The 13,322-nt window shown below is 36.7% G+C and overlaps 1 protein-coding gene across 1 annotated transcript; it reads right to left on the bottom strand.

The window, feature by feature from the left end:
• Positions 1–10,558: 10,558 nt before the first annotated feature.
• Positions 10,559–12,603, bottom strand: LOC104608281 (uncharacterized). Its single transcript, XM_010274224.3, has 2 exons — positions 11,374–12,603; positions 10,559–11,218 (listed from the first exon to the last, which is right to left on the bottom strand). The coding sequence occupies exons 1-2, from the start codon at positions 12,355–12,357 to the stop codon at positions 11,141–11,143; spliced, it is 1,062 nt and encodes a 353-aa protein (XP_010272526.1). The 5' UTR covers positions 12,358–12,603; the 3' UTR covers positions 10,559–11,140.
• Positions 12,604–13,322: the final 719 nt, after the last annotated feature.

The raw sequence follows: 13,322 nt of genomic DNA, 5'->3' as shown, positions 1-13,322 counted from the left end.
CTCACTTTCTTTTTCATCTGCTATCTGCTATGTTTTTTTAGCTAAAGTTAAGAGTTAGGCAACAGGTCCATTTTCATATGCCAACATGAGTCTCCCTACGCCAGACAAACACCCTCTTCTTTTTTATTTTTCAAAGCCCATGCATATATATATATATATATATAGGTCTCGGACTCGAAGCGTACGTTAGAAGGTCATTTTCTTTCTTTACTCTCTTATTATTATTATTATAGAGGCACTTTTACGTCTAAAACCAATTAACTACCCAATCAACAATCCACTGGTAGAAAAAATTGTGCCAAGAAGAAATCCTCTTTAAAAATATTTTACAACTTTCAGCGTAAGATCGGTTGCTTGGTTTCAGTATCCATGGTTGGACATGGCCCCTAACTTAAATATTACCAGAAGAAGAATAGTTAGATATACTCAAACGTTGAACTATATATAATCTGAATTAGATTACCCAAAAATAGAACTAATCTGAATTATTTGCCATGTGGATGTTTAGTTGTTTACTTCAACGCTGATTTTGTTTTCATCTTATAAAGAGGAAAACAAAGTTTTGGCTATAAAGGCGGCAATAATATAATTGAAAAAAAAAAAAAAAACATTTCAATCCAATTAAATGCATTTTAATCAGATGGCTACAAATAGAGCCTAATCGCCGTTCATTTCGCTGTAAAATTAATGTGAAACTTTTTCATGCTGATATTTTGAATTATATTTCTCTTTGTTCTACTACGAAAAATTTTGTTTTTCTATTTTACAAGGAAGTAAACATGGTCTAAGCAAAAAGTTTTTTTTTTTTTTTTTTTGAAATTTCCTATAACAAATGTCACATATCTAGTGGGAAGGTTGTTCTCCAATAGGATGCTTCTTTTACAAAATAAAAAAAATAAAAAAAAAAAGAAAAAAGTTTAATTTTGGGTGCCATTGCTGGATTGATTATTAAAAGGGAGGATGAACCAAAGCTAAACATACAATCAAACTGCTTTAAAAGATCTATAAAAATGCAGAGAGTCCCAATGTATGTTTCGGGGGAGAACTCCCCGAAGTTAATATGTGGGTTCAACATGGCAAAACCAAATTGATGTAGGCGCACATAGCAGGCCCCGGATTGCACCATGTGGCATTGGTTGGATGGAATCTTGGCCGTCCAATCTCTAAGTACCTCCAACTACTCCATGGCAAATCCGTTTTGCTAACTCTTGTTTTCTTGCATCCAGACTCTCGAGAGATTTCATCTGAGTTTTTAAGGACTAAGCTTTGAGTATGGTTTTTAAAATCAACTCGGAAATGGAACCGTTCTGGGCATCGTTTTTCGGTTCAGCGGTTCAATCAATCGGGTCGAACCGTTTGACCCGTGACATCATAAATAAATAAAAAACAAAAAATATATATGTATAATAAAAATACTATAGAAATTTAAATAAAATACAAAAAAATACAGGGAAAAGAACAACATATGAAGAAATAAAAATATCTAAATATAAAAATAATAAAATACAGAAAAAATTCCAAAAAAATACAGAATTTTTTCTAAAAAATATAGAAAATTTTCCAAAAAATACAGAAGAAACAGGGGCTGAAGTACTGGTGATGTCTGTACACAAAATTCTGAGAAGAAAAAGGAGACCTCAGTTAGTGTTCCTGAAGAAAATGAATGGGACAGACTTTTTCGTGTCAGGTGGGTTCACCGCCCAGTGGGCTCGGGCGGTCGGACTTGGTCGCAGGCAAGCCGGATGCCGGAGGTGATGGCCGTCTTAGGTGGTCGGTCGGTAGGGTGTGAGGGTTGAGAGGACTGAGGAGGGAACTCGGGAAGGGTTAGAAATTCTAACCCTACAGCTAAAGGGATTCGTTGGGAACTTGGGATATAATACGTATTTTATTTTTTGTTTTTTATTTAAAACATTGAAAATCAAAATACTAACCCGTGAACCGCTGCTCGGGTCAAACGGTTTAGCGGTCTGACCACTTGGGTCAGCGGTTTTTGACCTTTTCAATGATTTTCTATAATTTTTGGTTTTTAGTAAAACCGGACCAGGGGACTGACCGGTTACTAGTTTTTTTAGTCCGACCATTTGGTCCGGTCTAGTTTTGAAAATCATGGCTTTGAGCCCTCGTCTAAAACCTGATCCAACCCCTCTTAAACACCTAACTAACTTGACCATCGGAATCTCAATCCCTAGGACAACACTCAGGACCTTTGATGTATATTCTGCTCCTGCTCACAAGTCGGCCCCATCAAGTTCAGACATAAACGAAGTTATGTTATTGCGCTCGACCCCATCTTTGACAACAAAACAAATAGAAGACATTGATTGGGAAAAAGGATAAGAAAGTAAGAAATCGAGAAGGGTGAAGGGTCCAATATTATGTATACCTTACTTCCAGGGATGTCATTGCTATATACAAAGAAGATATCATATTTATCAAGGAATCCTAATCTTATTGGGGGATGGTTGTTTGGGTTGACCTTGGTTGCATGTCAACCATCTCGTAGACAGACAGGTCCAACTGATCAGATCAGTGGTTGGGTCGGGAGTCTAGATCTCCTACACAACTCATTCTTGCATTACATGAGTTAGATTTATATGTACAAGCAACTTAACATATATAAATTAGACCTCCGTTTTTTAATTTTTCCCTATTTTCAATTTTTAAAATATATCAAAACAGAAAAAAGTTTCAAGATCAAAATCTCCAAAGGTTATCAAGAAAAAGAAAAAACGGAAAAAAAAAATACAGATGAAACGAATGTTTGTTTAAAAAAAGAATACCTTTGTTTCTCCTACCAACAACTCTTCCAAGATGAAAAAGAGAGATGATAAACCAAATAAACCTGAGATCTCTCTAATTCAATCCCCGTCAATTTATACTTGATTTCAAAATCAACACTACCTTGTATAAAAGGTGTTTGTTTCATTTCAACCTATTTATCCCTAATTTAACTGAATGTTATTCTCATGTAAATTTGTTTTTGCTTCAGGTTTCAGATTTATCATAATTTTTTGGATATGCAACAGTTCCTGTAATGATGCCCTTTGAATATATATTGTGATTAGCTTGAGATGCCATTAAGGCAATGGAGAGGAATTAAATTTGTAGGAAAATGTAAAAAAATTCTTGCGTTTAAACACTCATGAAGCGATAATAGGTTGGGTTTCTCAAAGAATTTATCACAATTGGTGCTCCTTCTGTTTTATAGACATGTTTCTCCACCCAAGATCGGAATAATTGAGATTTGAGAATGGAAACGTAGCACATATAAATCTTTTACTCTGGCATACTTGACGTTGTGCAGAAGATGCATAGAATGAGATATTCAGGAGATCCGAACGCTCGGGTCATTCTTTTCTCACTCAATTGAATAATAACCCATCTTATGGTTTGAGCTCCAAACCCGTTGATTTTTTTTATTATTATATTCTGTTTCTCTTCGAATAGAATTTTATTTTATTTTTTCAAAAATAAAACCATGTGCCTACATATGAAATTTGCAATGGCAAGTTGGCAACCTTGACATATGTTGAGGATGGTTGCACCAGGCAGAGCCGCAGCGGCTCTTTGGACTTGAACTCTTTCTTTTATTAAATGCAATAAAATCAGAGGATTGAGAGATGTTTGGTGCTGCCATTCCCATTGGCCATTTGCGTAGGGATCCATCAGACAATACTTGGTTCTCATAACTAAAATATCAAACAGGTGGCAATTTTGTGGAAGCCGACGCGCGAGCATGTTACGAGACAGTAATCCTAATAAATAACCCAAGAAAAATCAAAAATGAAAAACAAACTTTATTTATTTATTAAACTTGTCAAGCACTCACAACTACACAACATGCATGTGAAGAAGCAATTTTATGTTGAGTTTGCTGCGACAGGGCAAATTTATTTTGCCCACCTGATTCAACCTGTAGTTGCTACATGACCACGTGAACAGTTCGCCACCGGCACCGGCACCCTCGTTAATACCAACCATGAATTGTTATTCTTTCTCGTGTCAACACCACACAATTTTTAATTTTATTTTTACAAAAAGATTAAAAAACTTCCATAAACTTTAATGCCCAAAATTGTGGCCAATGAGTAATTAATAGAATAAGTTTGGGATGGCATGGGAATATACAGAATGTTCATGGCCACTTGTTGCATATGCACCATCTTTTGCAACAATGGAATGAAAACAAGACTAGTTGCCGATAATCATTAATATCAATATTCACACTGCATCTCTTCTCGTTATATTAGGGCGGTGTCTGAAACCGGTGCCGTTGCTCCATCGTGAGCGTCACGTTGCAAAAATTGGTATTTTAAGAAATGTTAATATATTTGAAATTGTTTTTTTTTTATATAAATGGTATTTCAAATCATATCTTGAAAATCGAAAAGATGTGATTTTGACTAATGCTGAATTTGACGTTCTCATGTTAGAATTCGTTGCTGCCAACGAGGATATGATATGGGAATGACATGGACTTCTTATAACGGGTATTAATGTTGAAAACAGATATGGAGCACTGATACCAAACAAAAGGTGTTATTGTCTTACCTGACAGTAATGTTTTCAAACATAAAAAAAGACACTATTTTCTCAGAAAACATGCTTCCAACTAGGGATAGATTCGAGCCAAGTAGTACGAGGCTCAAGCTCGAGTTAAAAATTCATAAGCTCAAGCTCAGCTCGATTTTGAGAAAAGAATATTTTATAAAAATATTTTTTATTTGATATTTAAAAAAATAACAATTATAATATTTTTATTATATATATTATTTTCTATAATTTTATTATTATTATTATATATACACGAGCCGGCTCGTGAGCCTCATGAGCCGAGTTCTAGTAGATTCAAGCTCAACTCATTTCATAATCGAGTCAGTAAATTGGGCTCGAAGCTCAGTTGAAACCAAACTAAACTTGAACAGCTCGTAAAAAACTGGGCTCATTGCCATCCCTACTTGAACCCACACATATATAACACCGTTTTCTCAACATCGATACCAAACATATACTAGATTGTAAATGGGTCAGATCTGCTTTGGAATAGGGTGTACACCAGTCTCGTTCCGATTATGAATCGGAACAATATGAAAGATCTAAAACCGAATCAATTGTTCATTGAGACAATCGGGTCTGACTTTTGATCCACTTATATTCAATTACACTTGACATTGACACTTATGATTGTCAATGATAATAACAATTTACAACTTTATTTTGATAATATAATCAATTAAAATTATCTTATGATTTATAAAACTTACTTTTTTAGACAAATTTTTATATATTATTAACTATATAATCAGTTTGACTCTGAAACAGTTCACAGTAACAAGAACCGGTGTTGTTCCAATTATAGAAGCAAAGTTGATATAATCAGTTCGATCAGTCAATTTAATTTGGTTCTATCGATTAGACCCAAATCATTAAGGCTGTATTTGGAATCAATATAAAATGTCATCGGAAATGACTATTGCTTTTTGAAAAATGTAATAGGTGAAGAGTGTAAAGTTTTATACCGATAAAATCGATGTAATATTTACATCGATAATTAATGAAAAACTTTACGTCTGATAGTTTTTGTAATGGTTATTAATGTAAAGCTCCACTTCATCTAAATGTGCACAAAATTGAACCGAAATAGAGTTTTACGTCAATCATGATTACACTTTCTTTCCAAATGTGGACAAAATGGAAATGATGTAAAGTTTTATACCATTCTTGATTTACACAGATTCCAAAGGCAGCCTAAAAAATGTTTTCCAAAATAAATTATTTTCTTTATTGTGATTTTAATAAAATTCAAAAGCATAAAACATTTGAAAAAAAAATGAAAAAAAGAAAGTACATAAGACGTGATTGCATAGAAATTTTCTTCAACAAGAAAACTTTTTTATTTTTTTTTTAAGTATGATTTGATATGGACGACATGATATTTGTATAAAGATTTAATTTTGATCAAACGGAAATTGAACTTAAATCCATTTAAATGCAAGTTGGTACATCATGGTTATATATTTTTCCTGAATCAAACTAAAAATATTTTTTCGTGGAAACCAAAAAATGTTTTAACTTTAAAAAATACGTGCTTAAAAACATATTTGGTTTCTTTGATGATGTAACATTTTCTTAAAACCAAAAAAAAAAAAAGAAAAAAACATTCATGGTGGCACACACAACACAGTTTATTCAGTTTTAGCTCTTTAAACTCACTATTGACATGATGGTTGAATGATGCACAGTATTAGGGATGTCAATGGGTTGGGTTCGGCAGAGGTTTGCCTGAACCCTAATCCGACCCTCCAGTGCCCCAACCCGATCCCGTCAAATATATTTGCATGACTTTTCAACCCAACATGACCCTATACTAATCTGATACCAACTCAATCCGTCCCATAGCATTTCAGTCATACTTTTTTAATATATTTTGAAGACTTAAAGTCCATTAATTTAAGTTAGAAAATTGTTTTATAGGTTATAAGGTGTTACTTTTCCTATTTAAAAGAAAGGGTTTTTAGACTGTACTCTATCTCAAAAATCTTAACTCCATCCTATTGGAGGTAGATGTCAGCTCAGAATTAATTGATGCTAATTCACAGGCCGGTATAAGTGTTATAGGTGGAACTGCTTATAATTTTGAATTGTTGTAAGTTTACAGTTCAAATCAGATTTCTGAGATGGAGAGCAATCTAAAAATCTCCCCCCAAAAAAAGGAGAAAACTAAAATTAACGTATAAATAAATCTAGAAATTTAAGGCTATAGAGTTAAAAATCAAAAAACTACAAAAATATTTTGTATATATGCAAAGTATCATAACCTAGTGGGGTGGATCAATCAAAACCCAAACCCAAATCGGATCAAAGAATCAAAACTCTAACCCGACCATTGACATTCCTACACAGCAATATATATAGAGAGAGAGATTACAGGTTGAATGGTTTGATTTTTTTTGTTCAAGCATTTAGTTCATTTAAACAATTGTTTACAAAAAAAAAAAGAGAAAAGAAAAATGAGAACGGTTCTAAGCTATCTAATTACATCAAAATATATAATAAATATTAAAGTGTATAGCATATAGTAAAACATGGATCAAGTTAATAACTGAGCAACCAAAAAAAGAAAGAGTTGGGAACTTGGGATCCGCTGCACTTGTTTTTACTGAACTGAGTGACTGAGTGTGCAGTTGGCACTTGCATATGAGACCACACGTACAACCGGACACTCGTCTCAAACTCGAATGCAAATGTATGACAAAGTTGAATGCAAAACCGGACACTCGAATAAAAACGAAAGAGAAGAAAAATCTGTGTTTGGTTTGGTTGTATCTCAAATCAATCCTCAAACCAAATTCTGTAAAGGGGTTGAGGGTGGATATGCGATAGTGGTAGATTAGGTAGGGTCAAGTATCAGAAAATTCTTGATTTTTGTCATCAATGAAGACATTGAAGAGACAAGGAGTACATAAATGATGGATTCGAGTTTGATGTTATTCTTTAATTTATTAATTCATGTCTCTATATTCTGAGTAAACAAAATAAGAGAACAGCTGCATTAATCATTCTTTTTCTTTCTCGATCACTAAACAACAAATTTTGCATTACTTGGAATAGGAAATCCTACAAAGAGTTGAGTAGTCCCAACTCCCAACTCCTAATTAAGCTGTGACTGTGATGAGTCCAAAAAATATTCTCTCATATATAATCTATAATTTATGTATTTGTCTTCACATATCCTACATTACTTGTATCAGAAGATCTTGGGATGTTCCATCTATTTACTTGGGCTTTCCCTTACTATTAATCGCCGTTCCATCTGTACTGTACATAGTGTCTAAGGATTGTACAAAGTCCCACCATTCCACCTGTTCTGATCCATTTGCTTGCCAGGACTTCCCTATTGCTCCAACAAACAATCCAGTTAGAGAGAGAGAGAGATCGGAAAACCCAGCTGTGGAATTGAAATATTCTGTTAAGTGCATCCCAAATCAGTAGTAGAATTAGCTAAAATGGTCATTTTTAGGGGAATTTCTTTTTTTTATTAACATATTATAGTTGTCAATTTGTCATATACAAACCCAATAATGTCATACCCTCAAATAATACTATAATACACGGGAAATGTCTTACAAATTTATTTGTCGGTAGATGTTAAGGAATATTAATCATAAATTATAAACACAAGTTGATAATTCCTTCTACTTTTATTAGATTCTAATAGATAATTAATTTACAAAATATTAATAGGCCGCCTTTAATTCTTGTAAGTTAAGAGGAAATTAATAATAAGTCGTTTGTTTTTTTTATTGATGAGGCACTGATTTAAAAAAAAACAAAATCATTCATGTTGGTCAATAACCCTTAAATTGCAGTAGTAAATTTCAAAGAAAGCGCTCTCCTACTACAAGTTAGAATTGACATACCATCAACAAGATCTCTTACAAATTCAGTAGTTCGCCTTTAGACCTCTCGCGAGTGGCGACAGAATAGACTCCTTTGAAATACCAAAAGAAAAAAAAAAAAAAAATAGACTCCTTTATAGTTTTCTTTTTTAATTTGTTTCTTTTTCTTTTATGTTTTCTCTTGAATCCGACAGGTGACAGCTTGGAATTGGTTTTCATTTTAAATTGGAATCCGAAAGGAAGTTCCTTAATAGTTCTCTTTTTTAATTGGAATTGTTATTTATTGAGAGGTGTTTTTTCATAAAATGGTGTTGCATAAATATATTATTTTTTCAGAAAATATTTTCTCAGGTTTTTTATTTGATACATTAAAAAAGGAGTTTTCTCAGACCATACCTTTCCTAACTTTTAAGGTATTGTCTAAGAAAATATTTTTCAAAAAAAAAAACAGCTAATCAAACAACAGACATTTTCCGAAAACAGATCTCTGGTGTAACACTGATATCTATGGTGCCGTTTTTTGAGAAAACGACATCGATGTCAAACACCTACCAAATAATACAAAGTAAATCTTGTACAACTATGCAGTTCTAATTCTATTGAACTAATCTCTTCCTTCACAATTCACAGCCCTCAACATTCATTTTCTAGTCTATATTGATAATACTAAGCCCATCATGCGTTAGCCAATTTTGGTTTAATTTTAAGCAATATTAAGGATATAATTTGTTTTCTTGCAGAATATGTACTCAATTACTCATCACATGTTTCAATCCCCCCCCCAAACCCCACATAGTCCATGTCTACCATATATTGTATCTTATATCGCTCAAACTTTTAATTTCAGAAAATTTTCTCTGTGTGTCATCATCATTGTTCTAGAGTTTGGAAAGCTTACAAACTCTATGGTGAAATGCTGAATATATCACATGTATGGTGCACCATTGCACCCAATTCGTGCAACATGTAACATGCAATGTGCAAGTGCAAGAAAATTGACGAGGGATAATTTGGTCCTCCAATGACATCATAACGTGTGACATCATTGAACAGCTAAGAGACATCTCGATACTACATATGTAGACCACTTTGGACACTTCACAACTACATCAGTCACTACGGGACCACCCCAACAAACTGAATAGCGAACAGTTAGATGGGACCTTAGGTTGGTGTATGAGGCAACTTGCTTCCATCAAACTACCTTGGCCCCGACAAGATGTCAGGTCGGCATGAGAGGCAACCCGTTTCTACCAACTTGACCTGAGTTTAGTTAGTGACCTATCAGATTACCTCCTCCTTAAGCAGGTTATCGTCTCTGATTTTCCCGGGATCATGATGCCATGTTAGAAGAGCTGACTATCACCCCGCCCACTTCGGGTTCGGCTAGATAAGTCTTATCTGTTTACACGGAATCCATTAGTTGGGCCTGAGATCCCTGATGTGTTTCATGAGGCTCACAGTAGCCTACCTATATAAGAGCCTCACCTCCAAACTCAAGAGGTACGCACAATTTAAGTCTCAAGCACTCTAGCTCTCTTGCATTCTAGTAATCATATCTCCAGTTCCCTAACTTAAGTATTGGAGTGCCCACCCCGGATAAAACAATTCGGACATTCTAATCTCTTTCTTGCTGCTCGACTAGGCAACCTACTCAGCCCAATGTCCAAATTGTCTGCCAGTAGGGAACACCAAATCACACATCATCAAAAACCAAAAAGATGTCCCCATCATGTCACATTATCAACATTATTCCCTCTACATCCATACATAAGCTGATTAAATTATAGCCCTTTCCTTTGAAAAAATATATATTAATACAGGATGACAACAGGGCCGGGTTTGGAAATGGTTTTGTAAATTCTAAGCTTATTTATCTCCCTAAATCTCCCAATTCCTACTTGTTTGCATCTTAATAAATCACTTATATGGATAAATGCATTTATTTGGACAAGTGTTTCCTAATAAACACTTACCTAGATACATACTAGTGTTGTTTTATCGCTCTCATAAAATTGTATGATTGCTTTATTACCTCATTGACTTGGGAACCTTTATCTAACTTTCTATTATTTTTCTTATTAAGCAATAAATAAAACAATATAAACAAACAACAAAATTTTTAATTATTTGATTAAAACGTGAAAAAAACAAACATATAAACTATCAATTATGTATCCTTAACATAAAATTCAAAATATTATTAAATCCAAACACTTAAAACATATTCTTCTACTTTCCAATAAAATGAAAGTCAGGCAGGGTCGAGTTTAGCAATAAGAACCTGCTGCCCAGTAGGATGGATACCCACAGGGTAACCCTAATGGTTACCTCTAGAGCAGCTGTGAACTGGTAAATTGAAGGTGAAGGGATGGCCAATTTATACACTGGGTGAGAGAGGCTCATTCACTTGGTGGATGGTTCAAATTAGCCACATCATCTCCACATGGCAAAAGTAGGATGAGTCGTGTAGGAAACCTCCTTACTTGACTCATTAATATTAAAAAAACAAAAAATATCTCAATCCAACCTTCCAAGACTACTTCAATTCAAATCACATATCATAGACATTAGACATAGACCAGTAGATCCACTTCAGAACTTCACTATCATGAATTTACAGTCTCGATAGCTTTATATTTACATCTTTTTTACTTCAACCCGTTTTCTTTTTCTTTCTCCCATCGATGGGTGTTCTCGTCGTTTGATTTTTCTTAACGGTGGTCGGTGGCCGAGACTCACTAGTCTGACACATCTGACGTCCTCGCCTCGTTGTTCCCGGATCTCGGTTGCCGGAGTAGAGCAATAAGTGCCTCCGCCTGAAGAAGTGAAGAACACGACAAAAGCCGCCATGAGGCAAAGAAACTGACAAAAGTTCTTAGCAAAAATTCATTTCTATACTAATAGCATAGGTCAACGGAAAACCGGGAATCTGTAACGGTAAACCGAAAACAGATGAATGATTTTCACGAACCTTCTCTCTGGCGCGAGTGGTGCCGGACTGTGACAAAGCCACCAACGGCGGTATCGCCCCTTCCCGGCTTACCATGGTACGATAAATCAAGTTGTCCTCGCAAATCTGTAAAAGAACCGCCGTTGCTATCTCTTTCTGTCTCTGCGTTCCCACCTCCACGATCTCCACCAGTACTGGGATGCCACCTTCATCGACCAAAGTAGTTTTCCCTTCCGCTACAGAAACCAGGGTGCTCAAAACGTAAGCCGCTTTGTCAACCATACCCGTCTCGAAACCCGCCATTATTTCCACAAGCGGTTTCATTATCCCGGCTTGAATCGCCCTGATTTTGTTCTCCTTCACTGAACAGAGAGAGTAAAGAGCCGTTAATGCGTCCTTTTTCCCGCGAGAACCACCATTCTCCAGTAGGTAAACAAGAAGTGGGACGGCTCCGGACCGCCCAATTACAACTTTGTTCTCCTCGATCTGCGAGAGGCGAAGCAGAGCACACGCGGCGTTCTCCTTCGCGGTCGCTGTTCCGGACTTGAGAGCTCTCACCAAGGGCTTAATTGCTCCCGACACGGTAATTAGATCCTTATTCTCGTCGCACAGAGACAGGTTTAATATCGCGGTGACACCATTCTCTTGAAGCTGAGAATCAGAAGAGGAGATTAGTGAAATTAGAGGCCTTATCGCGCCAGCTCGAGCGATCTTGAGGCGGTTTTCCTGCTTGTTCTTAGCTAGGAGTCTTATCTCCGTGGCCGCCTGCCTCTGCAAGGAGAGCGAGCCGGACTCGAGATCGGAGACAAGCTGACGGATCAGTTCGTCAGAATCCCCAGAGGCACAAGCGACTAGGAGGCGGCGGCTATGCGCAGAGGCCGTGGGGAATTCGCCTGATCGATCGCTGTTGCAGTCACTGAAAGCAGAAGATGAGTCATCATTAATGCTAAGTTCACCGAAGCTCCGCCCCATGTAGGTAAAGTTAGTCGGAATTTCCGCCTCCATCACCAGAGTATAGCTTCATCAATGGTGGGTCAATCACCGAGAATTATAGAATCGTGATTCCTCCAGCTTAAATAATGAAGTTGAAGATTCTCTTGAGGCTTGAGCGAGAGCTTCTTCTAAGTTCTATCGCCCCTCTTGGCTCAATGGTTATTGCTCCCCCACCCTGCACGGCTGCACCTGCGCCAACAAAAAAAAAAACATGGAAGGAAGATGGTTGTGTTGTGTACTGTCTCTCTCCTCTTTAGCGTGGGAGATAGATAAAAAGAAGGAGAAAACCTTGGAAAGCGTCGTCGGGGTTTGGGTCAGACACGTGCAGCGTAGATAGCTGATCTGGCCGTACAGAACCTGAGAACTTAAGCTCGTGCCAAGTCTCTTTATACGCGTGCGAAGAAGGCTTGCCTTTCGATAAAGGCTCGACCTTTGATTCTTGAGTCTGGACCGAAAGACAGAGGAACCGTAGTAGAAGACCGACCCGGGAGGGGCCCAGGCGCCCAGCCCCTTAAAAAAGATAAATCCCCTGCGGTCCTACCAGTGACAGTACTCAGTAGTGCCTTGTTTCCGATCCATCATGAGGACCCACCGTTATAATGTGTGTAGACTGTAGTGTATATCCAATTCCAGATAGATGATCCTGTAGTGACTAGTGGGGGATTCCTGTCTTCCTGATTCTTGATGTACGGAACAAGTGGCAAGTTATAGTGGGCTAGGCCCATGTACCTGGTTCACATCTGAGCCCCACCAGAACATCTCCCGTACTTGTTATTGGGAGGATGTTCCTAATACACGGTTGCGATGTGCTGTGGGGAGCAGATGTGAATTCGTCATCTGGGATTCTGTTCTCAGACCCAAGACGTTCCCTTTTGAGAAAAAAAGCCGGAGCCCAAATGGCTGGTCTGTTACACACCCACCAGGACATCAGGCCACCCCTGCTTGCTGCTTGTGCTTGAGTGAAGCTGTGAAGGAAG

Source organism: Nelumbo nucifera, chromosome 5, assembly GCF_055504915.1.
Source record: "Nelumbo nucifera cultivar China Antique chromosome 5, China Antique-T2T, whole genome shotgun sequence".
NCBI lineage: Eukaryota > Viridiplantae > Streptophyta > Magnoliopsida > Proteales > Nelumbonaceae > Nelumbo > Nelumbo nucifera.
This window is presented reverse-complemented; position numbering and strand designations above follow the sequence as displayed.

Bases quoted from the DNA above. Each gene is read 5' to 3' on its own strand.
- LOC104608281 (XM_010274224.3), bottom strand. From the start codon at position 12,357: ATGGAGGCGGAAATTCCGACTAACTTTACCTACATGGGGCGGAGCTTC. The intron at 11,219-11,373 runs GTTCGTGAAAAT...TCACTTCTTCAG, and splicing joins CCACTCGCGCCAGAGAGAAG to GCGGAGGCACTTATTGCTCT.